General features: G+C 40.5%; 2 protein-coding genes across 7 annotated transcripts in view; both read left to right on the top strand.

The window, feature by feature from the left end:
- LOC146698152 (protein MTSS 1-like) overlaps window positions 1-14464 on the top strand; it is a 48524-nt gene extending 34060 nt beyond the window's left edge. Inside the window, exons 6-17 of one of the 6 annotated variants that reach the window (XM_085473163.1) lie at window positions 207-281; window positions 1319-1330; window positions 5747-5904; window positions 6169-6276; window positions 6420-6517; window positions 7874-8138; window positions 9113-9226; window positions 9585-9824; window positions 10001-10216; window positions 10930-11089; window positions 11193-11474; window positions 11561-14464. In XM_085473163.1, the coding sequence (XP_085329289.1) occupies window positions 207-281; window positions 1319-1330; window positions 5747-5904; window positions 6169-6276; window positions 6420-6517; window positions 7874-8138; window positions 9113-9226; window positions 9585-9824; window positions 10001-10216; window positions 10930-11089; window positions 11193-11474; window positions 11561-12030 (2198 nt within the window). In that variant the 3' untranslated portion in view covers window positions 12031-14464. The remainder of the gene's footprint in view (window positions 1-206; window positions 282-1318; window positions 1331-5746; window positions 5905-6168; window positions 6277-6419; window positions 6518-7873; window positions 8139-9112; window positions 9227-9584; window positions 9825-10000; window positions 10217-10929; window positions 11090-11192; window positions 11475-11560) is intronic. The other 5 variants (XM_085473166.1, XM_085473168.1, XM_085473165.1 and 2 more) reach the window with 5 other exon arrangements.
- Window positions 14465-15715: 1251 nt separating this feature from the next.
- LOC146698153 (transmembrane protein 65-like) overlaps window positions 15716-27214 on the top strand; it is a 47084-nt gene continuing 35585 nt past the window's right edge. The window contains exons 1-2 of the mRNA XM_085473169.1: window positions 15716-16007; window positions 16334-16676. Of these exons, the coding sequence (XP_085329295.1) occupies window positions 16370-16676 (307 nt within the window). The 5' untranslated portion in view covers window positions 15716-16007; window positions 16334-16369. The remainder of the gene's footprint in view (window positions 16008-16333; window positions 16677-27214) is intronic.

Below are 27214 nucleotides of genomic sequence, written 5' to 3' on the forward strand. Positions count from 1 at the left end.
AAAATCTTCCAATCATTGTGGGAAAAGCAGTATTGGTAATCTGTTAGCTCTATTCATACTGTATTAGATGTTAGCAAAGCTTTAAATACATAATTATTTTGTCTTTTTTTTCTATTTTTTTCCTTCCCATCTCACATAATACGTTTGTGGAAAACTGTACTTTAAAACTGTTAGTTGACCTTATTAATCTTGTCCATGTGAACCAGAGTACAAAAGAGCTCGGCAGGAAATTAAGAAGAAGTCATCGGACACGCTGAAACTTCAAAAGAAAGCAAAAAAAGGTACTTTTTAATTAACTTTTGCAATAATTTTACCTGCTAAATGCTGGTAACAGTAAATGGATTACACATGACACAACATAAACTAATTCACGCTAAAAAAGGGGGGGGGGGTCTTCTTTGTTTAAAAAAACAATTAAAAATAAAGACACATGAGGGTAGAAGGAAAAACAGACAAGACATATTTGGCTCCGCTACAATAGTTACAATATTTAAGAGAACCATCTACTGTAAATTTACATTCAGGACTAAATTAAAAACCTGATTATTTTAAATGTAAGACAAACTTTTACGTGTCTTAAGCTGACAAATCTTCTTGTAATAGGAAAATGCTCAAACTATATATGTGAGTTTTTCATTAGACACCAGCGATGTGTGTAGACGTTTGTCCCCACTGATTTAGTTGTGCAGCTTCACTGAGGCTAAACATTACCTTACTTGGTAAACACTCCCTCGGAGGGTAGGGCTCGTTTCCCTCTGCCGTTTTCTTGGCTCAGGTTCTACAGACACATTCATCTACCTAGAAAAAAAATTCGATACACAAAAAAGGAGTTGGTCCGATATCCCTTCAGTATCTGTAGGGATATTGCGGGTTCGTTTTTAAATCAGTGGATAACTCGTACAAAACACTTAAGCCAAAAAAAAGTCTCAGCTCAGCACTAGATTTAACTCAGGAATATACATTTGAATCTGTGAAACATATCCAGCAAAATAATGTTTTAAGAGGACTTTAAGTTCGCTTAAACATAAGAAACAAAGACATGGCCAGTCAATAATTCCTCACTCAAATATACATAAAAACTTACTGTATATGTAATCTATTTCTGAGTGGAAACAACATATTGAAGCACATTGAAGTACTGTTTTAGTTTTTTCTCAGGTTCCTAAAATGCTACAGGGTCCATTCGCACACACAATGCTCCAAAATCATGTGATGATTAGTGTTTAGCGCTGGCGCTCCTTCACTTGACTTGGATCTTTTTCCTTTCCTTGTCCCCATGTGGTTCTGATACCATCCCTCACCTTACGCTGCACTGCAGCTGATAATTTCGGTAAGTCAGCTTATAGAATAGACACACTGTCCACACTGTTGCTCACGCCATTGTGCTTAACCGAGCATCTTGGTTGTCTTGTGCAATAGGTACCATGGATCTTTGTATGCAAATTTTAATGTGTGTAAATGCTTCCAATTATTTGCATGCTCATTTTTTTTTCTACAGGTGAGGCTACTCTTGTTTACACTCGATGGTTGCCACAACATACTGGCATGTTGTTGTTGTTTTTTCCTCAGGGGTGGAGAAACCAGGATTCCCACTTTATGTAGATGCTTCATTTACCTTCTCTTTATTTGTTTATATATTCATGGTCTGTAGTTCCTGATTTGAGGGCCTGTGTTGATAATCACCTTAACTTTAACCACATTTATAGGCGGTTTAACTTGTCGTTTGTCATAGCATAACTACAGAAACAGCCAAAGTGATGTTTTTTATAAACAGCTGAATCTAACCACCCTTTAATATTTCACACTAATTCCAAATTTATTGCTATTTGTATATAGACATCTTCTATTTAGGCATTTTGGAGACTTCCACACTGATGTGAGCAAAGACAATCGTAACTAGCTTTGCTTCTTTAAACCTGACTCATAGCAGCACAAACAGATCTTTAAATAAAATGCAAAGCAGTAGGTTAGTAGATTCTAATATGCTACACTGAAAGAAGACTGCTCCATTTGCTATCAGATGTAAGACACCATCTGTCTGCTTGTGTTGGTCGGTCGATATCTGATGTTTGATATGTGTCTTGTGAGGGTGTTTTTCTGACCTGGGACCCTGGCCGTTCTAAGAAACAGCCTGTGACTGCAACCTAATGTAATCATTGCCCTCGTGAAAGCTGAAGCAGTTAATCTCATTTGGGTGTGCAAATGTATCTACATGTGAATCGAATGGGGGCTACTTCAACCACCTGATTCAAACAACTCAAAGCAACTGAAAAGAAAAAAGCTGAATTCTTGAATCTTTAGGATGATTCAGGTTTACTTTTAACCTAAAAAAGCTCTCTGCAGTCATTTGCACAACCTAGCCTTGCTAATAAAAGGAACACTGGCCAATTCCTCTGATTCCTCATGGCGTTCATACTTGATAACATCACACACATTTGTTGGTTGCACATCCATGATGAGAACATCCCATTTCACCACAATCCTAAGGTGCTCTGCTGGAAGCAGCCATCAGAAGATGGGTACACTGTGGTCATAAAGGGATCGACATGGTCGGCAAGAACAGTCAGTTTCATGCTCAGTTTGTACAAAAAGGCCCAAAGTGTGCCACACCATTAACCATTATACCACCACCAGTCTAAACCGCTGATATTAGGCAAGATGGATCCACGCTTATATTGTTTACCCCAAATTCTGTTTCTGAAATACCTAGACCAGCCTTTCAGGCACCAACAATCATGTCATGTCAGAGTCACTTAAATCACCTTTCTTCTCCAATCTGATGCTCCGTTTGAACTTCAGCAAGTCATCTTAACCATGTCCTCATGCTTAAACGCATTGAGTTGCTGCCATGTGATTGGCTGAATAGATTTTTGCATTAATAAGCACTTAAACATAACCAGTGTACCTAATGCTACAATTGCTATTTGTTCATATATCCTATGAATTCTGTACAGTCACATTATTTGACCGTCTCTCCTTTTCTCTTACAGCACCAATTGTCTGATTGAACATTAAAAATGGTGGTGAAGTAGATTGTAATGTGCGGTCAGTGACCACAGATCTTTATTATACCTTCTGCAGTTGAAGGGAAATAGAAGGTAGCTATCAAAACCTTGTCATCCACATAGCTGCTCAGAGACTAGGAATGCAGACAAACCCAATGTGTAACCAACACTAACACCACAACTGTCATTTCATGGCCGTGTGCTCCGGTGTTGTGTCCATACACTTGAGTCCCTGTGTGTGAGTGTTTAGGTCATTTATGTCAATTGTAGTATCTTTATTAAGTCTCTGATGTTATTAAGTAACAGATATGGCCTCTGGTTGAATATTATAAGCAGGTTATTAACAAGTACCTGTTTGGGGGTTTAGTCAGTAAATAAGCATGTTTCCCTCATACTTGACTTTAAAGAGGCTAAACTCATAAACCAATTAGTACATTGCAACTTTTACAACTTAGAATTAGAAGCACTACTCGAGCTACTCACGAGCTCTAAAAAACAGCAACAAAGAAAATATTTGGCTTTCCATCTGTTTCAGACAAAGTACGTCAACTTACAGTAGCGTCTTTCCAAAACCACATCGGTTTTGTTGAGAAAACCGTCTGCCAATGCTTAAAGTAAAGAAAACCAGAATTCAGCGTGCTGAGGAGACACCACAGGCTTTGGGGGTTGAAATGCTATTCTTCTACGCCGAGGCCAACTGAGACCTAGCGTGGACTTAGTCCCAAAACCGAGTGAAGGAAAACATTGATACAATATGATAAGAACATTTTTTAACTTTGTCTGACATACTGCATATAAATGAGTATTAATAAGAGAGCGTACATTCGCTCAGAGCATCTTTTGCGATCATGGCATGTAAAGGAATTTTTCCCATTAGAGTTTAAATTTTTTAGATTCAAATATTGTTCAAACTCAAACTTTTATTTAAGAGTGCTCGACATTGTTTTCAAATAGCTGTTTGGATTCATACCAGACTGTAAGGGGGTCTTCCTGTGCCTGCGCTCCATCACTCCACTACAATTCATGAAATTTGGTTTTGTAGTTTTTGCATCTTATACCTAAGTGACAGACACACGGCACTGATTACATCCCTCCTGGTCTTTTGCCTTAAAGGAGGGATACGATTTTCCCTATAATGAGTTCAGTCCTGCAATGGAAACCAGAATAATGAGTGAGGTCTGTCTTAGCCCTCTAAAGTTTGCTCACGTAGCCAGCTCTCCACAAACCCTTGCATGTTATAATTGTACCCTGGGTTGCCTCAGAAGTTGCATTTGGATCTATATGAAACTGAAAATGTATACTTCAATCTGGACTTTCCAGTCCAGCTTTTACAGTCAATTTACTTTTTAGCTGCCATAAAGACACACACAGCTCACATTCCTCAGAGTCCAGTGTCAAACTCACCCGCTAAACTTGGTAAATGGATTCCCTTCACATTGAAGCTTCTTTTGTCTCGTCTCTTGTTTTTTGTACGCAGTCATTACAGACCCAGACTGTGATATTTAGATTTGTAGTGTTCATGTGCTGGTATTTGTGTGTGTTCTGCAAGTCACTGTTAATTATAAAAATGTATCTTCCTGCTGCTTTATCCTGTTAAAAATGCATAGACCACACACGGACACGTCCACGAGGAACAAGCTTGTTTGTCCTCAGGATGACATGCGCATGCTTACAGTGTGTTTTACATTTGAGATGAGGATGATTTACCTGCGTAACTCCATCTCTGTGTTTCCTCTGGTATCTATTTGCATGATAAAGGGCCTCACATGAAACGTCAACAAAAGATCTTTGCCCAGACACAAGAGTAGAAAGAGACCACAGACCTTGTTCAGTTTGCAAGTGTATGCTTAACCTTGATTATCAAAGTTAAAACTCTGTGCGTGTGTGTATATGTTTGCGTGTAAGTGTAATTTAAGTGCCTTTGAAGCACAGTGTCGGGTAGTCGTCAGCTTTCCTGCTTCCTCAGGGAATTCAGGAGGATTTGATTTGACTTCAGGGTATCCTCTCTTAAAATCATACACCTAAATGCAATTTCTAAACACAGAATCAGAAAGTGCTGAATGACACTATAACCTTTGGGACTGCAAAAGTCCTCAGACATTCCTGGATTTATACATGCATATTAAAACGCAGCACAAGGACCAGATGGTTGTGTCAATACCCCGGACTCTTGTGATTATGAAAGCTGATGCACACAGTGTCTCTCTCTCTCTCTCTCTCTCTCTTAACACATTCCAGGAATTCATAGGAATCGACAAACGGTAGTGGAAAGATAGTCAAAATGGCACTCGCTTCCATCTATCTTATCATAACATATGGGAAGCTTTCCAAGATGTGCGAAAGCTTAGCCTAAGGTTGATAACTTGTTTTTCCACTTCTGAGCAAAAGATGGGAAGCTACAGGGACAAGAGTGGCTCTTTACAAGGAGCAGTGTGGAGTAGTTAAGAAATTCAAACAGTAGCTTTTACAACAGCAATGTTCACCTCAATAAACAACATGCAGAGCTGTACAAGTTGCTAGTACCAAGCTAACACCAAAGAGTAGTAGTGATTATTCATGCGTCTCACACTAGGGTAACTATTCTGTTTAATATCTGTGCTGTGAAGGAATTACAAAGGTGAAAAGTATTGTTTTCATACTTAACCTGTCAATTTGATCACATATCTGATCTCATTTTTATATTCCTCTATTGACGTAGATTCCTCTTTTTCCCCTGTTTTTCTTTTTTCTTCCCCTCCAAGGTCGTGGTGATATCCAGCCACAGCTGGACAGCGCCATGCAGGATGTCAGTGACAAATACATTCTGCTGGAAGAGACGGAGAAGCAGGCCCTGAGGAAGGCTCTTATAGAGGAGAGACAGAGATTTTGCTGTTTTGTAGCCATGCTGCGGCCTATAGTGGTGAGTGCAGCGGGGGAGAGGAAAGAGAAATGGGCCTTGGGTAACCACTCAGAGAGAGCAACAGAAAAATGTATTAACTCCACAGGCTCTATGCTTTTTACATCCCACACACTGGATAGAAAACGTTTAACTTTCTTTTTCTTTAACACACTGAACTGTAAGCTTTTTTTTTTTTACTTTAAACACTGAAATGTAATGACTCTTTTTACTGGTGTGTAACCTGATTAGGCGTAATCATCTTGTCTACATGTCCTGTCCTTGTAGGATGAGGAGATTTCTATGTTGGGAGAGGTTACCCATCTCCAGACCATCTCTGAGGACCTCAAAGCCTTGACCTCAGACCCACACAAGCTTCCCCCTGCGAGTGAACAGGTGAGGAAAAACATTAAAAAGATAAAGTACTCATTATGTGCGTCATATTTTTGTGCTTTTTTTTTTTTTTTTTTTTTAATTCTGTTTACTACCTTTTTTTCTCAACTCTGAAAACAAACAGCTAATAATTTTGTCCATTTCAGGTGATCTTGGACTTGAAGGGCTCAGACTATGGTTGGTCATATCAAACTCCGCCCTCATCCCCCAGCACCACCATGTCCAGGAAGTCTAGCATGTGCAGGTAGGCTCAAATAAGTGAAAGAGGGGCATAGTTTTATAAGCACACATGAATCTACACCCATAAAAACTTTTGAAATTCACTTTACTTAAAATTAAATTAAAGTAAAATTTAATTATGCCGTTTTTTTCACCAGTTTCCCTAAAGTGATAAGAGAAATGGAACTGCGTTACAGTGTTTCGTCAAGTTAGAATTCCACAGTTTTATAACAGTGTCCCGCATATACTTTGCAAGATCTACTAAAATATGCAAAACTGTCATTTTAACCATATCAGTGCTTGTGAATCTGCTTGGAAGACAGCTGATATCAATTTAAAGAGATTTTAAAGTAGGAGTAAATGATTTACTGGCTTTGCATAAACTTTGTCTGCCACCTAGTGGCCAAAATTATCTGCAATACTTTGCAGAAGATATGCTAAAGATATGTTTTGGTATAACTGTATTTGGTGAAAAGTGTTAAGAAAGATGAAGGAGAATTGACAAAAGGAAGCAGCTAATGATTTTTAGCTGTTCAGATCTTGTCTTCTTTACTCTGTCCTCACTGCTTTTGTGTATCTTCCAATGATTCGTTTTCCAGAGCTGTTCTGGTTTAAGGAAATAAGTCTAATGTCTGGGTTGTGTATTGCTTTACGTCTTTTTTTTTAAATGTGCTAAAATCTATTTCAGGGTTGTGGGTGTGATGATTGGACCAAAACTTTAAATTACATGTTAGATTATGATTGACTGCTATATGGTAACAATGCAAGACTTTGAGGCCAAAAACAAAAATTGCTGCTTTTCCTCCTGTTTCTTAAGGCTTTTGCAAATATATCATTTTCATCTGAGATTTTGGCGACTTGGTTAATGCATACACATTTTATCAGATGCTGCATCATAGTACAGCACTAGCAGCTTGAGCTGGTTATAGATTTGATTTGCATATAGTTGTTTTATTGTCATAATTTGCTTCACGCTGCATTTATAGTAGGACAGATCTTTTAATTTAGAAGTCACGGAGTAATTAAGACCCACTGTTTATGCTGTTTTTGTTTTTCATGATTTTTTTCCTGTGAATATTTTCAAAAAGCTTGCACAAATCCTGCCTGCAATTATTGCCATTTATGATTTCAGTCGCCTTGAGTTGGTTTGTGTTGTTGTTTTTGAGGAGATTGGCCTAATTCACTGCCTGCTGCATCTTGGTGTGGTGTTTTAATTGTTTCCCACCATGTCTTTTCCATTCCCCCACCCCCAAACCTTTGCCTTTATGTCTACTCCTTTTATCTCCTCCTTACCCAATCATCCCCCCTCCTTCAACCCAATCTGCCTTTGGGTGCACTTGATTCTCTTTACCCTCATCGCTTGCTCCTTCCCCTTTCACAGTAGTCTGAACAGCGTTAACAGTAGTGACTCCAGGGGATCCAGTGGCTCTCACTCTCATTCTCCTTCCTCCTCTTCTTCCTCCTCTTCCTCACACCACCTCTTCCACCACCATCACCCTCGCCATCGATACCGCAGCTCCACGCTACCCCAGCAGACCCCAGCTCGGCTTCCTAGCATCTCCTCCCACGACTCGGGCTTCATTTCTTCATCACAAGACCAGTACACATTATCCAAGTCGTCCTCACCACTGCCAGCTGAAAAAAAGGTAAGAAAGAGGCCTCAGATACCCACACTTGACCATAATTTTGGATCCAACTCTCTCAAGACGATGAGAGACAGTTAGCTGGCAGCAGTTAGTGTGTGTGAGATCATGGTGAAGTCATTTCACTGCTATTATTATAGCATAAATATGAAGGAAATTAGTCTGCCTCCATTCTAGCCCAGGGCAAAACGGGTCAGGCCCATCCTGCTATTAAAAAGTCAACCGCTGTGACAGACTGCGGTGTGTATTGTATTTTCATTAAATGAATTACAGCAAAATTGCATGTTAGAGCATCAACATTATGTTTTACAGTCGCTAAGAGCATGTCTCTATCAGCAGGTCTGAGTCTGTCACTTTTATCTAATCGTCTGCGAGGTAGTCCAAGGGATCGTCTGTGCGGGCTCCGCGGTTGGAGATCAGCACTGAGAGCAGCTGCACTAGTTGATGTTGTCTTGGCATGCCAGCAACCAGAGTTCCCCTGTCCAGAACACATTGGTAGAGTTAGGCTCCAAGTTTTTATGATGCACTGAATGTGGTTTGGCAAGTCTAACTCTGACCCATTTACAGTACAGTCCTGGGAATCGGCCTCCTCGTTGCCTCTTTCTTGGTGTAGTTACAGTAGCTGAAAGAGAACGGCCTCACAGCTCGCACTTTACACATCACAAGGAACTTTGTGTTTCCAGCCTCCAGCACTCACCCTCGCACTGCTGATGTCCATACATTTAATGCTGGTTTGACTCCCAGTGCACCTCTTCTGCAGTCATTCGGCTGTGCACTGCACTAACTGCTGAGAACAGTGAAAAAGTTGCCTCTGCTTTCTTAACAAACTGCTTCTATCACGCTACCTGCTGACATGTCTATCTTTTGATTCTTTCCTTTTACACGTCCGTCTGTGATGTCTCCCTCCTCCTTTTACCGCTCCTCTCTCCTTCTGGTCTCGTGTCACTGCCTGTTTGCCGCTGCCCTCGCTGTCCCAGGCTTGTCCCACTTCCAGCCCCTCTGAGATGTCAGAGACAGGGCTGCTGCATAGTGACTGCAGCACCCCTTCTTCACTAGCAGATACTACTGCACCTCAGCCCTCTACTGACAAGGTGATAAACACTCATCCACAATGAATCTTATAAGCTTTACACACGCAACATGCTTTCCTCATACTAAACTCTAAACCCGGGTGTGTATGCCATCGATTCAGTGTAATGCAAAGATACTCTGTATGCTGTATGTGCATCTCCAGTTTTCATTCATTTCAGCATCCGTGAGCAGTTCCTTTCTTCTGTGTTGATTTGATTAGTATATTTTTTGTGTTTCCTGTACTTGAGTTATCCTCAGTTATGTTTTGTTTTTATTTTCCACTGTTTTATCATTTAAACGATTTATCCCATTACACATTTGTTTGCTTGTCTTCTTTCTGTTCTCATCCCTCCTCCTGATCGGCATGCACGCAAACAGTTGTCCAATGGTTTCGACCACTACAGCCCAGCCAGTTCCCCCTACCTGCATAGCAACGGGGGCAGTTTGGGCTCAGTGTCAAACACTGCCTTCCCCTTCTTCCCTCCCTCCTCCTCAACCTCCACCTCCTGCCCCACTCGTTCATGGTCACGTCCTGCATCAGCCTTGCTGCCAGACTACCCTCCCTACTGCACATTGGGTTCCCCCATGATGCCTTCATCACGAGTCCCCAGCTGGAAGGTTTGTCCATCTCCTCTGAGTTGACGATCGACATATTTCCGTCCTCCTTGTCTACAGTTTGAACACACATTCAGTGAATTATTTGGGTTTTCTTTATGTTGTTTACCTACTTTAGTTGAGTCCAAAAATGTAGTATGAACAACAAACACTGACATCTGCATCTCGTTTTTTAACAGGACTGGGCGAAGCCTGGGCCTTATGACCAGCCTATGGTCAACACGTTACGGAGAAAGAAAGACAAGGAGAGTCCAGCTGTGGTGGACAGTAATGGGAGTATGAACTGTGATAATAGCCCGCCCTCTGCCCAGACCGCAGCTCCAGCTGCATTGCAAACACCAAGCCAATCAGCATTAGTGCAAGACAAGAACAGGAACACACCTGCGGCTGTCAGGGTCAGTTTTTTGTCGCTGTCTCCCTCTTTTTGTTAACTGATTAAACAAGCATGCTGTTAGTTCGCCAGTGAGGATTCAGCCAAATGTTCTTTTGGGTTTTTGGTCTCTCTGTAACACGTTTTTCCTAATTAAGGAATCTCATTTGCACTTCTTACTGTTTAGCCTGTTTTTTATCTCTTCTTGTGTTGGACAAATATACTGTTAATAATAGCAACTGGTGAGAAATTTACTGGTCTACTTTACATGAATGCTCTCCATAAATTGTTGATTAACTTCAATTAACTTCTTCTCAATTTTTCATGGCTTTTTATGCCGAGAAGCACCACATGGTTTCTGCTTAGATCCCTCCCTAATGCTTAAAAGCTGTGGTCATTTGCTAGTCAAATAAAAATTCCTCTGTGATTCATTTCTATCTTACTGCTACTAACTCATGAAGTCTGTAAACGGAGATCAGTCTGTGTATTGCCAACTGTGATACTTGACTTTCAGGTGAACCCACGTTAAACTACTTGCAGGCCAATGTTTTTGTCCTGGAATTTCGATGATATGAATAGCCTCCCACCACTAATGTCCCCATTTAATGACTTTAATGGGTTGAATTTAATGACTTTAATGACTTGTACCTGACTGGTTCCAGGCAAACATTCAGATTGTTACTAAATGTTTTGTTTTTTCTTTCTTTTTGTTGGTTGATTGCATCTGTTTTTCTCCAGGCCGGGGATATCGAGGCCCAGGATGATCTGGCTCTGGCCTTATCCAGAGGTCTGGAACTGGACACCCAGAGGTCCAGTAGAGACTCTATCCAGTGCTCCAGTGGCTACAGCACACAGACCAACACACCCTGCTGCTCTGAGGATACTATACCGTCACAAGGTAGCACACTCACCAGTTCTCTGCTTCTTTTTAACTTGCTAGCATCATATCATACGTCACGTGGCTGGGTGCATACACTGCTTATTTCTTTGTTTCATTCCAGTATCAGACTACGACTACTTCTCAATGGCTGGAGACCCAGAGTCTGAGCAGCAGCAGTCTGACTTTGATAAGTCCTCCACCATCCCCAGAAATAGTGATATCACTCAGTCCTACAGACGTATGTTCCAGGCCAAACGCCCAGCCTCCACAGCGGGGCTACCCAGCAGTCAGGTACCTTATCCTGGCCCGGGGGCCTACCACACGGGGCCTTATCCCCCCACACCAATCCACACAGGCGCTTATGCATCTACTCCTACTGCACAGTATCCTCCTACGCCTACAGGTAACTGTTTTGGCCACTTTCTTAATGTTGGTGATAAAATATCGTGACCATCAGTTCCCAAAATGCCTCTCTTCGCATTTCTACAGGCCACGGTCCAGTTATTGTGACCCCTGGAGTTGCCACGATCCGCCGCACGCCTTCATCTAAACCTTCTGGACGCCGTTCGGGCTCCGTTACAGGTACAGGCCCCATTCCCATTCGCACTCCTGTCGTTCCTGTAAAGATCCCCACGGTGCCTGATATGCCAGGAGCTGTTAATGGGAACAGAGGCGAGGAGATGGTAGGCAGAGAAGAATCTCCCAGTTCTCCAACATTTACAGGAGAGGAGGATCCCGGCACGCTACCCATGGCGTCCTGGAGCGGTCAGGCCACAACCAACCCTCCCAATCTACCCAACTATGTGAGCCAGCAGCACCTTCAGAGTGAGATGAGACAGGAGGGAGGAGGAGATGATTCAGGAGAGCAAGAAGAAGGAGACATGCTGATGGCCATCCGCAAAGGGGTCAAGCTCAAGAGAACCTTCACCAACGATCGCTCTGCACCACGCATCGCGTGATTCGGCAAAGGTCGCAGGAGACGTGTGACCTCATTTGTAAATTAGGTCAGAAGCTTTAGGGAAAAGGAACGTTGCAGATAAGAAGTGCAATGTGTAAACTTAAAAGGCTTCTTGTAACACATTGCAATATCAGTGGTATCTGCTGGCTTTCGTCACCTGTGAGAACCTCCTGCTACAGCCCCCATTTACAATCACTCAAAGAAAAGACAATAGCAGTTGTCTTATTGGGCTTACGTTGCCTCAGAAATGATATAAAGCCAGGTTAATAACTCACTCTGGATGAGGCCATTTGTGCTAATCCTTGTATAAGCTGTAATTCCAGGCCCACAGATGTAAAAGAGCAGCATAAAACAGCATGTTTTTGTTAATAAGTAGCACCACACTGATCACTCATTATTTTCACACATTCACACAATACTTACGTCTCCTCTGAGTGGGGGAAAAAAAAGTACTGTATATTATGTGTACACAGACTCAGTGTTTTGGGAGTGCACTGTACTGTTGCGGTGGGATCAGCATTCTTACTGTTGATGACTTGGCAATAACCTCTGCAGGTACGACACGCCCTCGAGAGAGCGATATTAAAGTGCTCTATTACAGTAACGGCTTCAGCGGCTGGCCTTTGATGGCTCCATTTTTGGCAACTCCTGACCTGCATCAGTGCTTATTTGGAGGCACGCCCTGATGGCTGTTCATAGGTGCTGAGCTTCCAGTCACAGTTCAAAGACTTAAATGCAGTATGCATCGATACTCAGAGACACCATGAGCACAGGAAGCTCCTAAAGAAAACCAAACAAAAGCAAAGGAAATGACTGCGTTGCATTTGGAGTGGTAGGAGGCTACAGTGTGACTAAAGTGTAACATGTTTGACGCTGTGACATTAAGAGAGACTAAAGTTGTGTCCTGTTCTTCTTTATAAGGGTTCATATTGACACGGTTTGTAAATAATTTTGCACGTCTGTGTTACCGGGGAGTGTCGGCATCGCTCGTTCAATCGTTCAAAATCAATCAGTTCCACATCTTTTAACAGGGACATAAGGATCATCATACTGCACTGCCTCCAAGTGGATTGGGTGTACTTCTCCTCAGTTTATGACTCTTTTAATCTGCAATCTCTACACGTTCATGGGTGGCAGATTAAACCTTGTCAGAGGTTCTCGTGTTAATATACGACCTCTTTCCTTTGTTTGTCATTTATTGACCACAGTTTGAGCTGCTTGGCGTTGATTGCTCACAGCGGCAGCAATAAATCTCAAAGTATATACTGTCTCTGTTTAAAAAGAGAGAGAGAACTAAACATTTTATTGAACCTGAAGCATTATTTCAGAGTTAAATGGTATTTTTGTTAACGCCATGATGTTTCTGTCCTTCAGACTTCAGACCACGTTTTTACAACTGCCACTTTAAATTAGGTTTGTTTTGTTGTTTTTGGTTGTTTTTACAAAGATGATTATGTTATCGACAAGGAAATCGCATAAAAACTATCATATAAGATGAGATACTAGGCCCGTCCTTAGACCAGAGGCTAAACAGGCTAGTTAGTGTCACTCGGTCTGTATTTGATTTGCATTTCAGTTCAAGCACTGTGAGACCATGGCTACTACAGGATGTTTGAAATTGTAAATATTATTTAGTTAGTCCAGGATCTCACACGATTTTAATTTATTTCATTTCTCATTCTTTAAATGTCTTCCTCCTCAACTCGTCTCTATTTTTATACTTACTATAAAATATCAGAGTGGCAGAGCTGTTCCCTCGATCAGTGCCGTCTAAAGTTTTCAGTCAAATGTTCACGACTGTCCCGCTGTCAGTCCCTTATTTCACACATCTGTATATTTTGCATCATGAATTCAGATAAGATGGTTTGAAAGCACAGTTTTGTTTTTTGTAAGAAAAAGCAGGTGTGGTTTTGAGTCTCATCAGTATTATGAGCCCAGGTCTCGTGCAGAGCTGCACCCACTTCAGTTCAGTCCAAACGGCGCATTTTCATCTGAGTGGGAACGATAAAACCCAACTCTCTTTTTTTTTTTTTTTTTTTTTTGTAAATTATTGTTTAAAGTGATGATTTTTTTCCCCCTGGAGACTGAACTGAAAGTGGAGTTTGCTAAACAGATTGCGCCTTGCAAACCTCCGTCCACTCATTTAAAACTTGTATCATTAACCTGTAAGTCCCATATTTAAATTACTAGCATAAATATATATAAATATTATATTTGCCAAATGTCAGTATATCCTATAAGAAGTTTATAGTTTGTGAAAGTTTTAAAGTATAGTTAAGTCTGTTTTCCAGTTTAGTTTTTAGCTGTTTTCCTTCCCCACAGAGAGTTGACCTCTCAGTCTGTCCCTGTAGAGTTCAGGCTTTAATGCATTTTGTTTAGGAGGTAAAAATGTTGTTATGACAGCTTTAGCAATATAATAAAGAATATTAATTTTGTTTTGGCTTTGTGTCTTCTCGAATATGTCGTGAGTGAGTGAGTGAGTGAGTGAGAGAATATTCAGAGTCAACAGTTAACCTACCCCGACAAACTGCATGTCTGTGAACTGTGGGAGGAAGGCATGGCAGTGAGAACCCACTGAGAACATGCAAACTCCACACAGAAAGGCCCTACCCAGAAGGTGGATTCAAACTTTCTTGCTGTGAGGCAACGGTGCTAATCACAGTGCTGCCCTTATGAACACATACTGATTAAAATTAGGTGGGTGGATCAATCCGAAAATAAATGGCATCGATACCAAAGCAGGTATTACTATTGAATCGATACTAGTGGGTAGGATCAGCACAAGTACGTCCCAGGTGTCCAAAAAGCCCAATTTAAAAAAACAAAACATGAAATGTTAAAAGATTTATTTGTTTTGTTCACTAGTTTTTATGGAAAGTTAAAAGTGTTTTACTGATGATGATTTTATAAATCTGCTCTCCCCTATATATGGTACACTTATAGGCTGAAAGTATTGGTGTCGGCAATACTGATCCTGTATTTACTTACCTTTGCAGGATCACAAAGCACTAATTAAAATGTGCCTAAACACGAGAAGTTATTTCTAATTAATAATATAGAAATGTTATCCCTGATTTTGGCCACCAGGGGCCGCCCTTATCCAAGTTTAAACATCCAAACCTGATTCAAGGCTTCGACTTGGATTTTTTTTTATTACTTCACCCATCCTTAGAGGCCTGGAAATACTTATCAATGAAATAGTCAGTGGACTACTCATTTAAACAGTCAAAAAAAAGGAAGCAAAAGAAACCGCATGAGAAACAGACACTACTTTTCCTTGAGGTGCGGGCTTCTCCTTCTAAAACGAATAACTTCCACATGATGTCATGTTTCGTCGTGGTAGTTTTGTCTTATCTGGCTGAATAATTCAAATGCTCCACGTGCATAACAGCAGAGGGAGTGATGGGCACACACCCAGGAGACAAACACAGACCTTTATCACTATAAACACCACAGATGATGCGCGAAATCACAGTAAGAATGTATCCTCGCGAGAATACGCACAACACTGACTTCTGAAAGGTTACCAACATTTTTAAAAAATATTAACAATGATGATAATAATAATAATAATAATAATAATAATAAAGCAAATAAAGATAATTTATGAGATGATGTGGCATAAAATCATCTCATACCGTCAGTGTAGTCCTGACTGTACGTGCGTGTGGCGGTGCCGTCACGGCTACGCACGGAGGAAAGCGGCGCTGCCATTGGAAAATATTTCCAGGGCTGCTGGCCGCTTAAGTGCCCTCCCATCCGCTTCACACATTATCCTGTCAGCCAGAGGTTACACCGACAGGGCTCCAGGCTCGCAAAAATGCGATTAAGTATAAACACCCAGCTAGTTATAGAGGTTTTGGGCTTCGCAAAATCTCACCGGATTTAAAGGAGGAACGCGTATGAGCCGGAGCGACCTCACTGTTTTCAAGGTTTCCTGTGGAGGTTGTTGGACGGGACAGCGGAGCATCGACTGAGGTGAGTCCGATAAGTCAAGTTAGAAAACTGGCAAATCTGTTTTTTCACCTTTGGGTTTCCAAGAAAATGCGTTCAATCCGCTCCAATCAATATTTTTTCGTCGACATGGTCAGTGTGGTGATCATTGCCAGGCCGGTTCTTGCTCCTGTTAAGTAAGCCTGGCTGTCTGTGGAGGGTACAGGATGTTATCGTGCGATGGCTGTTGACGCGATTGTTCCACACTGGAGATAAATAATTATATAAATCTTTACGCCATGTGGTTTTAGGTGAGTGCGCGTTTAAAGTGGTGATAACCAGGCCTGGTGTCGCCTGCTCTGCTCCATCAGGTTTCCGGCTCTTCGCTCTACTTCCCCATCTCAGAGATGCTGCCCTGCTTGCGGAGAGTCCTGCGGCCTGCCTTCTCTCTCAGAGCCGGGACTGGTCTGACCGGAGCCGCGCTCAAAACCCACCAAACGCCCGCTCTAGCATCCCCGGTGCAGCTCGCCTCGGAGACCCCGCTCTCCGTGGTGGTGCAGCGGTGTCACCTGGGCACACACCCCCTGAAGGAGCCGATGGAGCCCCTCAACTCACCCCGAGGAGCCAAGGAGTTTATTTATAGCCTTCATCCGTCTGAGCGCACCTGTCTGCTCAGAGAGCTGCACAGGTTCGAGTCCATAGCTATTGCTCAAGGTATGTGATTCATTACATGTGCTTTTATATATGTGTCCAGTGTGACACCCGCCCACCCCCTAAGCTGTGCTTTAGCATGAGTCTTTATGTGAAACAGTTCATGCTAGTCATATTTAACAGATAATTTATTTATTTTTTAAAGTCCTTCTTTCTTTTGAAGTTTTGCTTGATATCAGTTGTTTTTGGTCGTAATGATCAAAGGAGGTATGCCTTGGTTGCATCTATTATTCATCGCTGTGTCCCTGGATACAGTGTGTGATGACAAGGGTTACCTCTGGGGTTACAAATATTCAGCCTTCAGCTTTATTACCATTGACATCTGGCTTAAAGGATGAAGTCACCTGTAGAGTTAGGAGTGTGCTGTTCTTAAAGCAGTACTCCCATTTTAACGCTTCTGAGGCATGGTGGCGGATTGGCAGCTTCTAATAAATCCTTCATAACTTCCTTACGAAGAGCTGTTAATCTCGAGGAAATGGCCTGACTCTTCCCTGACCTCTGATCTCTAAATTCCCACTTTAGCTTTTCCTTTATAAAGGTGAAAATGCCAAACTCTTGACCCCCCCCCAAAAAAGAAGCTCTCTCCCAAAAAAGAACCTTGTTGCCATTGAGACTTTTTCCTGATTGATTATCTTTCTTATGTGATAATGGTAGTGATCTCTTCCAGGATCCAGAGAATATAAAAACAGTCTCAGTCAGATGCAGCAGTTTTCATCAGTCTCCAGATCTCGAACTAATCAAATAGCCATAGCAGAGTGTGCATCGGTCTGCACTACCACTATCAAAATACAGCAGTAGGTGTATCTTTTAGACCAGAGGTTTGGCATTTGGGCCACAACAATACGCCAGAGCCACTTCAGTGTTCCTTGACTTTGTTTTTCCAACACTTTAATAAAACACAATGCATTTTTACAGACACCCCCCCATTTCATTTGTCTGCAGTCTCTATGGTCCACGATTAGTAGTTAGGCACAATGTGTTTGAGTCACACAACTGTTACACGTGTCTTCTCAGTTCAAAGACACGTAAGTTTGTTGTACTGGAAGGTCCAAAGCGCTTTTGAGTGTGAATATGAGTGTGAGTGACTTTCCTCTTGGGTCCTCTGGTGGACTGGTGATTTGTCTTCTCTCATGGGTGAGACGGCGCTTCTGCCAAAAAAAAGTGTTAGAGGAAAAAAGTGGCTTGATATGTTCAGCCAAGCAAAGAGGACTGAGTCGGAGAACGTGGTTTTTTTTTTTTCCTCAGGCTTATACAGTGAGGTCAACAATTTGTTGGACAAAGACACATATTTGTAGTTTTTGTGAATTTGAAGTCAAACAATAGAAATTAAACTGCAGACTATTAGCTTTAATTTAAGGGGTTTAACAGTAATTTTGCATCAACTTTTTATAAACTGTCGCCTATCTTTTTGAGGGTCAAAAGTAATTGGACAACTGAATAACAAGTAGTTTCACAGCCAGGTCAGGCCGGTTCCCTGTCGGTGTTATGAAAAATTAGGCAGAATAATATGTGCCATTGTAGTCTAATATATGAAGTTGATTCAAAGTGTTGAATTTGTATTTTATAGCTTCTTGCAGAAATTTTATACATGAAGCCCAAATACAGTGTTGATGCATGTGAGGGAAGCCATCATTGGACTGAAAACCCAAAATACATCTATCAGAGATCGCAATAACTTCTGAAGTTTCTAAATCACAATGTTGTTCATACTTGAAAAGAATGAATGCATTAATAATGATAATGGATTGCATCTATATAGCACTTTTCTAGGCACCCAAAGCACTTCACAATTCAGTCACTCTCACATTCACACACTGGTGGAGGCAAGCTACAGTTGTAGCCACAGCTGCCCTGGGGCAGACTGACAGAAGCGAGGCTGCCATATCGCGCCATCGGCCCCTCTGGCCATCACCAGTAGGTGAAGTGTCTTGCCCAAGGACACAACGACACACCTTCCGGTTACAAGACGAACTGCCAACTCTTGAGCCACGATCGCCCCACTGAGCCAATAACTAGCTTAGCAATACTAAAATGCCTGAAAGACTACAGAAGACAACTAAAGTGCATGATCACAGAATTATTTCCATGGTAAATGAAAACAACGGCATCTAACCATGTCAAGAATACTCTCAAAGAGTTAAGTTCATCTTGTCAAGGTTTACAAGGAAGTGAGTCTTTCATCAATGTGAGTACAGAGGTGAACAAAGTGCAAACCACTGGTTACACTCAAGAAAAAGAAGACCAGACTAGACTTTGTCAAAAAATATCTAAACAAGCCTGCACAGTTCTGAAAAATGTCTTTGGGTCATCTGTCAAACCTTGTGGAAGCAGTCGTATGACATGGGCATATTGCTTACAGTGTAACCAGGTCAGTAGTTTTTTTATTTTTGATTTCACTTTTAGTAGGAGCAGCAGGATAAACTGTGACGTGTACAGGGCTGTAGTCTCTGCTCAGATTCATCCAAATGCTGTGAAACCGATCAGACTGCATTTCACATTATAAATGGGTAATGAGCCAGAGCATACTGCAAAAGCAACCATTGAGTTTGTCAAGGCAATGAAATGAGGTATTCTTCAGTGGCTAAGTCAGTCACCTGATCTCAATCCAACAGAGGATGCTTTCTAGTTACTGAAGATCTAAGCTTTATGCAGAAAGACCCACAAACAAGCAGCAAATGAAGCTGGGTGCAGTAAAGGTGTGCCAGAGCATCTCAAGGAAGGAAACGACATTTAGTGATGTCCACGGGTTCTAGACTTAAGGCGCTATTGACTGCAAGGTTTTTTTGAAATGCATATACTATTATATATTGTACATATATTTATTAGTTTCAGATGTAGCCATTCTTGTATTTTGCTTGTTTACATTATTGTATTTTGCACAACTCTGTTGCTTGTGAAGCTCGCACACAAGAATTTCACTCACATGTGCTGTACCAATGAACCTGCACATGTGATGTGACAATAAAAGTGATTTGATTTGATTTGATTTTTCTTCCAAGTATTAGCAGCAGTCTTTATATTTAAAATTATGTTAGTTTCATTATACTGTGAAAATGAGGGACTCTGTATAAAAATAGCTGTAATTTCTAAAGATTTCCTGCAACATTTTTGCAGAAACTATCTCTCAACATGTCTCCCCATGTTAGAAGGTTAGCATGGCTGTTTTTTAGTCCATTGTACTCCAGAAGTGTAGCGCTGAGGCATGACTTGGGTTTCGTGAAACGTAGCAATGACATTATAAGTTTATATGAGAAGGAGGCGGTGTGCTGATGATCTGCAACGAGTGGAGACAGAAAGAAATGGGTCGATCAATACAGGAGAAGAGAGGTTGGGAATGAGGAAAAACATGAGCGATGGTGATGAGGTTTTACAGTATACGAAGCTCTCTGGGAGCACCCTGCTGTCACCCATCATATTCCTCTCGGGAATAAAGTGCAGAGTCAGTTCTTAAAATAAATATTCTTTGTTTTATTTAATAGCTTCGTGTTTTAATCTTTGCCAGTTACAATTATAGTGTCACAAAACTACAGCTAGATATCAGAAACTCTTTTGAGGCTCCTTGCTTGTTGTCTCTGTTATTAATATCGGTTTTAAAAATCTGAAATGCTGCACTAGGCTCAGGACTGTGGAAGAAAGTATGTGCCATGTACGTATTTTCAGGGAAGCTACGTTTACTCTCCTGGCTGGTGATGAAGAAATGATTTCCATGATGATGCACAAACTGCGGGAAGCTCCAGAGTTGTTTAACCTTTAGAGAAAAAGTCAGAATAAACCAAAAATGTATGCTAGTGTCACATCTGTACCACATCTTCTCGCTCTGGCATCTTCGGAGGAGCAAATAACCAGCCGTTGGACTGTTGTTGTCTTTTTAAAAGAGGAAATAAAAGAAAAAATAAATCATTACAAAAAATATGCTGTAAATATACATAAAAATTCAAAGAGGGAGAATGTTGCAGAGATAGATATTACTGTTTTCCAAAAGTACATCATTATCTATACGCCTGCAGATGAAGAAAATCACCTATTTCGCCACTCATCAAATCTTAAAGATAATACCGATTCATGTTTCTCTTGAACGATTATGATACTTGCAGGTTATCTTTCATTTAAATGGCACATCCTAGAATTCCAAATCTTCTCAAAATAAACTAGAATGAGGTGAGAAGACACAGAAGCCAGTGTTTGTGGGGCCTGCCTGACTGGAGCCTGCTGACATCCTCACCTTCGCTCTATAAAAACCCTGAGGGATTCTCTTACATACTGTGGATGCAGGCTGCAGTCTAGCTGAATCTGTAATTGCTTGGACTGGTCGACGGTCTCCCTGACTGCTTTGCTGGCAGGTAGGTTGAGTTTTTTGACAGGCTTATGAGCATCCATCATTATGCCACTTCCAGTCTGTGGGACATTTGACGCCAAACCCTTATTTTCCATTTTCTGTCTGCCTGTGATTCGCACTTGCTGACTTATCTTAGGACCGGCCAGTCCTCTGGGTTAATGGAGTGTGCTGCGGTAGATTCATGGTGGTTGCGGCCATATCGACTGGATGCGTTTTCCGCTGAGATGGATCGTTATATTAAATTCAGTTTATATTTTATATTTGAAAATGCTTGCCTCAAGAACAACAGATTCATACTGCATGCACAGTTTGCTTACATATTGAGGCTTGAAAGCAAGAAATGTCATCCCAAGCTTTATATCAGTGGTATTTATCAACACTTAGGTCAAAACCTCTACAGAGATGCTCTAATGTCCTATAGACAATAAAGCTGTAAAATTTCTCCTCATCTCAGTTTTAAACAGATTGTATTAAAAAGATGAGATAAGGATGCTGTTTAGAATGCTTTAAGCCTTTCGGCCATTATCATTAGGGTAAAGCTGGGTAGCTGCTAACCAACCCAGCTAGCTTGAGTAGATACTTTTTGGCCACTTCCTTATTTTCTCCAGTGGATCTGCATGTTTGATTTGGCACTTTCCTTCTTGAATGACAGTAAAAGTTATCAAAAAAAATATGTCAAATCTTTCAGTTTTGTTTTTATGAAACAGAGCAAGGAGTCTCTTTTCTTTTTCTTCAGGTTTTTGCTAAAACATTTTGCTAAAACAGGTAGAGCCCAAACCAATATATCAGCAAGCTGATATTAGGTGTTTGCCTGTAATGGCTCCGTAGTGTAGTGGTTTACACATGCAACTAACAAACTAAAGATCCTTGGTTTGATGCTGAGAGGAGACACAAGTCCATTAGGGTTGTTGTTTAGGAAAAGTGCTGGCTGCTGTGGCAACCCACGTGAGTAAGAGAGTAGCTGAGACGGATTTTGTTAGCTTTTAGCCAGTATATGGGCACCAGGAAACTATTTTCATTTATCAAGTGATATATCAGAGTTTTAAATCCAATATCGATATCAGTATGAGTCTTAAACATCCTGTCACTTATGTCATTGTGACCTAAAGAGGCAAAGTTTATGATGAGTAATTTTGCTCTCCAAAAATATGTTCAATACATGAGATTTTTTCATATCACGATATGTTTTTTTCATTTCAGGCGATAACGATATCTATCACGATATAAGCCAAATAACTATATTTGTAAGATTTAAATGTGCCGTTGCTCACAAGTAAAATGTGAAATAATCAGCAGCTTGTTTTTATTTAAATATTTATTTCCCATAATAAGTTCAACAGGGTAGATGTACTTAAGGAACATGAGACTTTTTCAGATAAATAAAGGCAAATATTGCAAACTACACAAAAGGCAGCCGCTAAAGCGTTTAAGTTTCAAAATAGAACAAACGAAACAGACTAAATTGTCAATTCCACTTAGAAACAAAATATTAATTCTAAAAATAAATCTTAGTTTGTTTTACAGAAGAACAGACAAAACTGACTAACTTTTGTCAATATCAAATAAACTGAGAACTAAAAGGAAATTCTCAATCTCTCCTTGTTGTATAGCTGAGCTTTTCAAACAGTTTTAACAGTTACTTTAGTCTGACAAAAGCCGAATGACGAATTAGCGCTTCCAGTCAGAGACTGAGGCTACGTCCACACGTACACGGGTATTTTTGAAAACGGAGATTTTCCGTTTTCGTTTTAAAAAATAATCCCGTCCACACATAAAGGCAGAAATGAAGGAAAACGCTGCTATGAACATGCCAAAGCAGCAGGTGGCGCTAGATTCCTAACCGCGCAGAAATGTTGGCCAATCAGAAGTCTAGAAGCCTCGGTGGGAAAAAGTAAACAAAGCTGGGGCATAGAAGCAGAACCGAGTCGTATGTGTGGACGGACAGTAACTGTGTGTATATGTAAGCATTTAAACACTGCAGAGAGTAGAATTAACAGTAACAGTATTGTAGAAATTCATTTCACCGAAACAATAACGTGGCGCACAGTGTGACGCATGCACCAGTTTATTGTATTTCCAGACTTGCTTTCGGCACAATTTACAGTGCGCGCTACTCTGTTTTTGTCAGACTTGAAATAGCCGAAATACCTTCACACTACGGAACTTCTATGGCTCTTCCGTTCGACAATCTCTCCGGCATTGGAACCATCATCTGTTTTCTCTTCGGTCACGCTCAGTTGATTTTTCTAGTCGGCACACTCATTTCCTCCATTACCCGCTGGCTGCTTCCCAAACAAACACACGTGCGGCTTGGCACTTGTGCTGTACGTAACAAGTCACGCGACGTGACGCTGCGGCTGTGATTGGTTCGGCTCTGCGCTACCTAATTTGGATTGGCTGACCTTTTTTTTTTTTTTTTTTTTTTTTAAGAGGACAAGAGCGGCGAGGTCTATCGCGATAGCTTAATTTCTCTATCGAGTAAAAGTTATATCGCGATACATATCGTTATCGTTCTATCGCCCAGCTCTAATACATGCATGATGCTCAAATAAACATTTTACAGTGTGCTCATTAAAGAAGTGGAATAAGGATGTGTGTTTGTGCATGTGAAGTAAAGCAGGGTGAAGACAACAGTATGCTCTAAGATATAAAAGAGTGCCAGGGAGAGCATTAGGTGTGAGGTCGATCAGAATCTGGGCCTAAGCAGTGAGGAGCGACTGTATGCCCGCTGAATCCCAGCACTGTTTTGTTGCTGTAATGTACCATTACACAGCGTCTCTCTGTGGTACTGTAAGTGTTTACATTCTCTTCTGTTTTGTTCTGTGAAAATCTTCCATTTTTGCTACTGTAACTATGGTTTTTGTAAGTTTTTTCCTCTCATGTTACGTGTAAATGTAAGTGCTCTGCTGCATTGCAAAGTAGATTGAATGAGTCTTCACATTTGTATACAAAGGGAGATACAATGTAAAGTAGGTATTCAGAGTGAAAGAGATTTAGTTCCCACATAGTCCCGTGCTAAAATGTCCAACTTTACCTAATCAAAAAGTATATTATCATACAATGCAGTTTTGGCCTCTTTTGATATTTTCCCCTGCTATATAAATTCCAAGTGGAGTGAATTTTTCTATAACTCATCCACCTGGATCTTGGAGTTGGGAGCAAGTCAAGAAAATTAAAAATGAAAATTGGATTTTTATATGCAAACAAATCTTGTTTCTCAATGTTCAATCCACAATTTTGTTTGCGCTTGATTCTGATGACATTGTTTACATGCATGCTTCTGTTGCCACCTTAAAGGCCTCTTGTTTCTCAGTATCACAGTGGATGACGACTCATCACAGACGGCTTTCTTACACCCCACTGTATCATATATGAAAAATTTGGACTGAGCAAATCTAAAGCAGCAGCTTTCTATTTTTATTTACAAGGCTCTGCTGCAGAGATTGCCTGCTGACCTCCGTTCCTTGATTGAATTTAAACACAGCACTTACCTTGTCAGGTCGCAGGACATTTTAACATCACCTTTTTGTTGGTTTCACACTGAACTTGGAAAAAATTGATGTAAAATACTTTGCTGCCTAGACATGAAACAAGCTTAAAAAAACTGCATTCACTGTTTTTACTGGAACAATTTAAAATATTACATTTGTCTGTCTGCAACTACTCTTGCACATGTTTTTTTTCCACTTGCGTGTATAACGTGTCTTAATTAAAATAATAATAATAATAATAATAATAATAATGATGTGGGGAAAGACAAGTAGGAAATTGAAGGGAACTGTAGTTTTTGATTTAAACATGCATTCATTGATTTTTAGAGCATATCAAGCAACATTATTTTTTAATTCATATAGTGAACATTTAAACACATGACTGTCTGGTTACATCTGTATATCTGCACACTCGCCCAGTGGTTGGTTTTTATCTCTAAATCTCTGCTTGGGCTGGTTCCTTCTTGTTTGTGTGTCCAGGGTTGAAACCACAACCAGAAAAGCCCACGCTCTCACAATATAATGCAAAGAATTTAAAATACACTGCCCCTATTTCCGGAAATTGCCGCAACCAGTGTTGGGGAGTAACGGAATACATGTACCGCCGTTACGTATTTAAAATACAAAATATGAGTAACTGTATTCCGTTACAGTTACTGTTTAAAAAGGTGGTATTTAGAATACAGTTGCTTTGTTGAAATAAATGGATTACACTGCGGTACTTTCCGGTTTCATATTGTCGCGGGTCAGGACTGTTTGGGTTTTGTTTGACAGCTACCTTCTGTTGTTACAGGTGGCAGCGTTACGGTTGCCATGGTTACAGGGTGACGCTCTCTCTCTGCGTGTTTCCTGGGTGAGAGAGCGCCTTTTTGTTGTTGTGCTAAGCTAATAGGCAGAATGCTACAGGTATAGCTCTAAAGAATGTAGCATCATGGGCAGTGTAGTCCGTGCTGCAGGGAGAATGGACTGCCATACACGTTATGTGTCTGTGAGCGCGAGGAGGGAGAAAAAGGCGAGTGGAAAAGTATGAGCTGTCATCGAGCAAAAACGGGAGCTGGAAGCATGTAAATATAATAATAACCACTGCAGCCAAGAAGAGTGCCCGATGAGCCCAGTTGTAAGTAAGCTATTAAGACTCGACTGTACACCGTGTTCGTGTTTTCCTCCGAAACAATAAGTTCCGTTGGAGCAGCCTTTCAACGCCTCTCTCTGTCTCTCGCTAGCAAAGTTGACTGACACAACAAACTAAAGCTATTTTTCGGCTACGAGCCCGACACGGAACCGTATTAGTCAGAGGTCCAGTTCGGTGCCGCGGACCTTCAGTAACAGTAATAAATCACAGCAATAGTACATTCACGTAGTTGTAAAAAGCATGATAATATATTAAGTAATCCAAAGTATTCAGAATACATTACTCTCATTGAGTAACGTAACGGAATACGTTACAGAATACATTTTGGGGCATGTATTCTGTAATCTGTAATGGAATACATTTTAAAAGTAACCTTCCCAACACTGGCCGCAACTATAGTGAGGGAGTGCAAGTCGATTTTAAATGAACAGCAGAATAGGTCTTTTGGTCAGCGTGACTGCTTTCAATGATCTGTTATTGCATATGATTCACATGTTTGTGTCCGTTTCTCTATTTGTTTTATTGGTTTTGTTGCATTTGTTGTAACTTCAGGTTGGCCAGCTCTCGCTTGAAAAAAGAGATTTTAAACTCAGTCAGACTTTTATCTGGATAAATAAGACTAATAATAATGAAATAGTTTCCTACTACATATTTATCTATCATAATTCTGTTTCTACACTCATTTTATATGAGTGTTTGTTGTATATTTGCTGCTATGACAACTCAATTGGCTCTGGGATTACTAAGTTTCTCTGATTCTGATAATAAATGCAACATTAGCATTTATTTCAAATGCGGTTGTTATAATAGATTATATCCGCTCTCCTTTTATACTTTTGATATACTAATGGGCTTATCTGGAAAATCAGCAAACTCAAGTTTGATCACGGTTAAAAGTTAATTGTTTTGGTGTTATTCCCTTTTTTTTCCTGTCCAAAATTATCACTGTTTTCTTTTTACTGTTATAAAATTCTCCTGAGAAAAGTTTACCAGGTGTTTTAATGGAAAATAGTGAATTAACATCTCCACAACTCTCAAGAGAAACATTTAAGTAGGAGCAATTTGTAGTTAAGGTCTTACTCATGAGGGGCATTTAAGGTCTATTCCAGAGGTTCAGTTTGGAACAAGAACAAACGGAGAAAGCGGAGGAATGCAGACACTGTGTTAAAGGCTGAGTTGTTTAGATGATGGTTAAAAGGATGGAGAGAAGTGCTATACTCTACTAGTAATAATCTGGTGCATTGTGACTCCAGTTTATCAAACAGGAACATCAATAATAATTTCATCATTTTAAGAAAACTTTGAAATAAAAGAGAAAGAGAGAACCGAAAAATGAGTTCATGACATCAAAAGAAATTAAAATAGTAAATTAGCCTTTGAGTTATAACCTTTCTGACAACCATTCACCTCAAATAAAGATTTTGAATGTACAAATAAAGCATTGTAGCATTGTGTTGTAGCAGGAGCATCGTATTGATCAGATTGCATATAGATTTTAGAGTTGTTTTTAAATGGTGTTTGCAAATTTAAATATTAGAAATATTAAAAGAACAACTACACGGGGATATTTAGTTATGAAAAA

The sequence above is a fragment of the Copadichromis virginalis genome, linkage group LG11 (assembly GCF_057382275.1).
Source record: "Copadichromis virginalis isolate Kocher_CV1m ecotype Utaka linkage group LG11, C_Virginalis_male_GT1.1, whole genome shotgun sequence".
NCBI classification, from domain to species: domain Eukaryota; kingdom Metazoa; phylum Chordata; class Actinopteri; order Cichliformes; family Cichlidae; genus Copadichromis; species Copadichromis virginalis.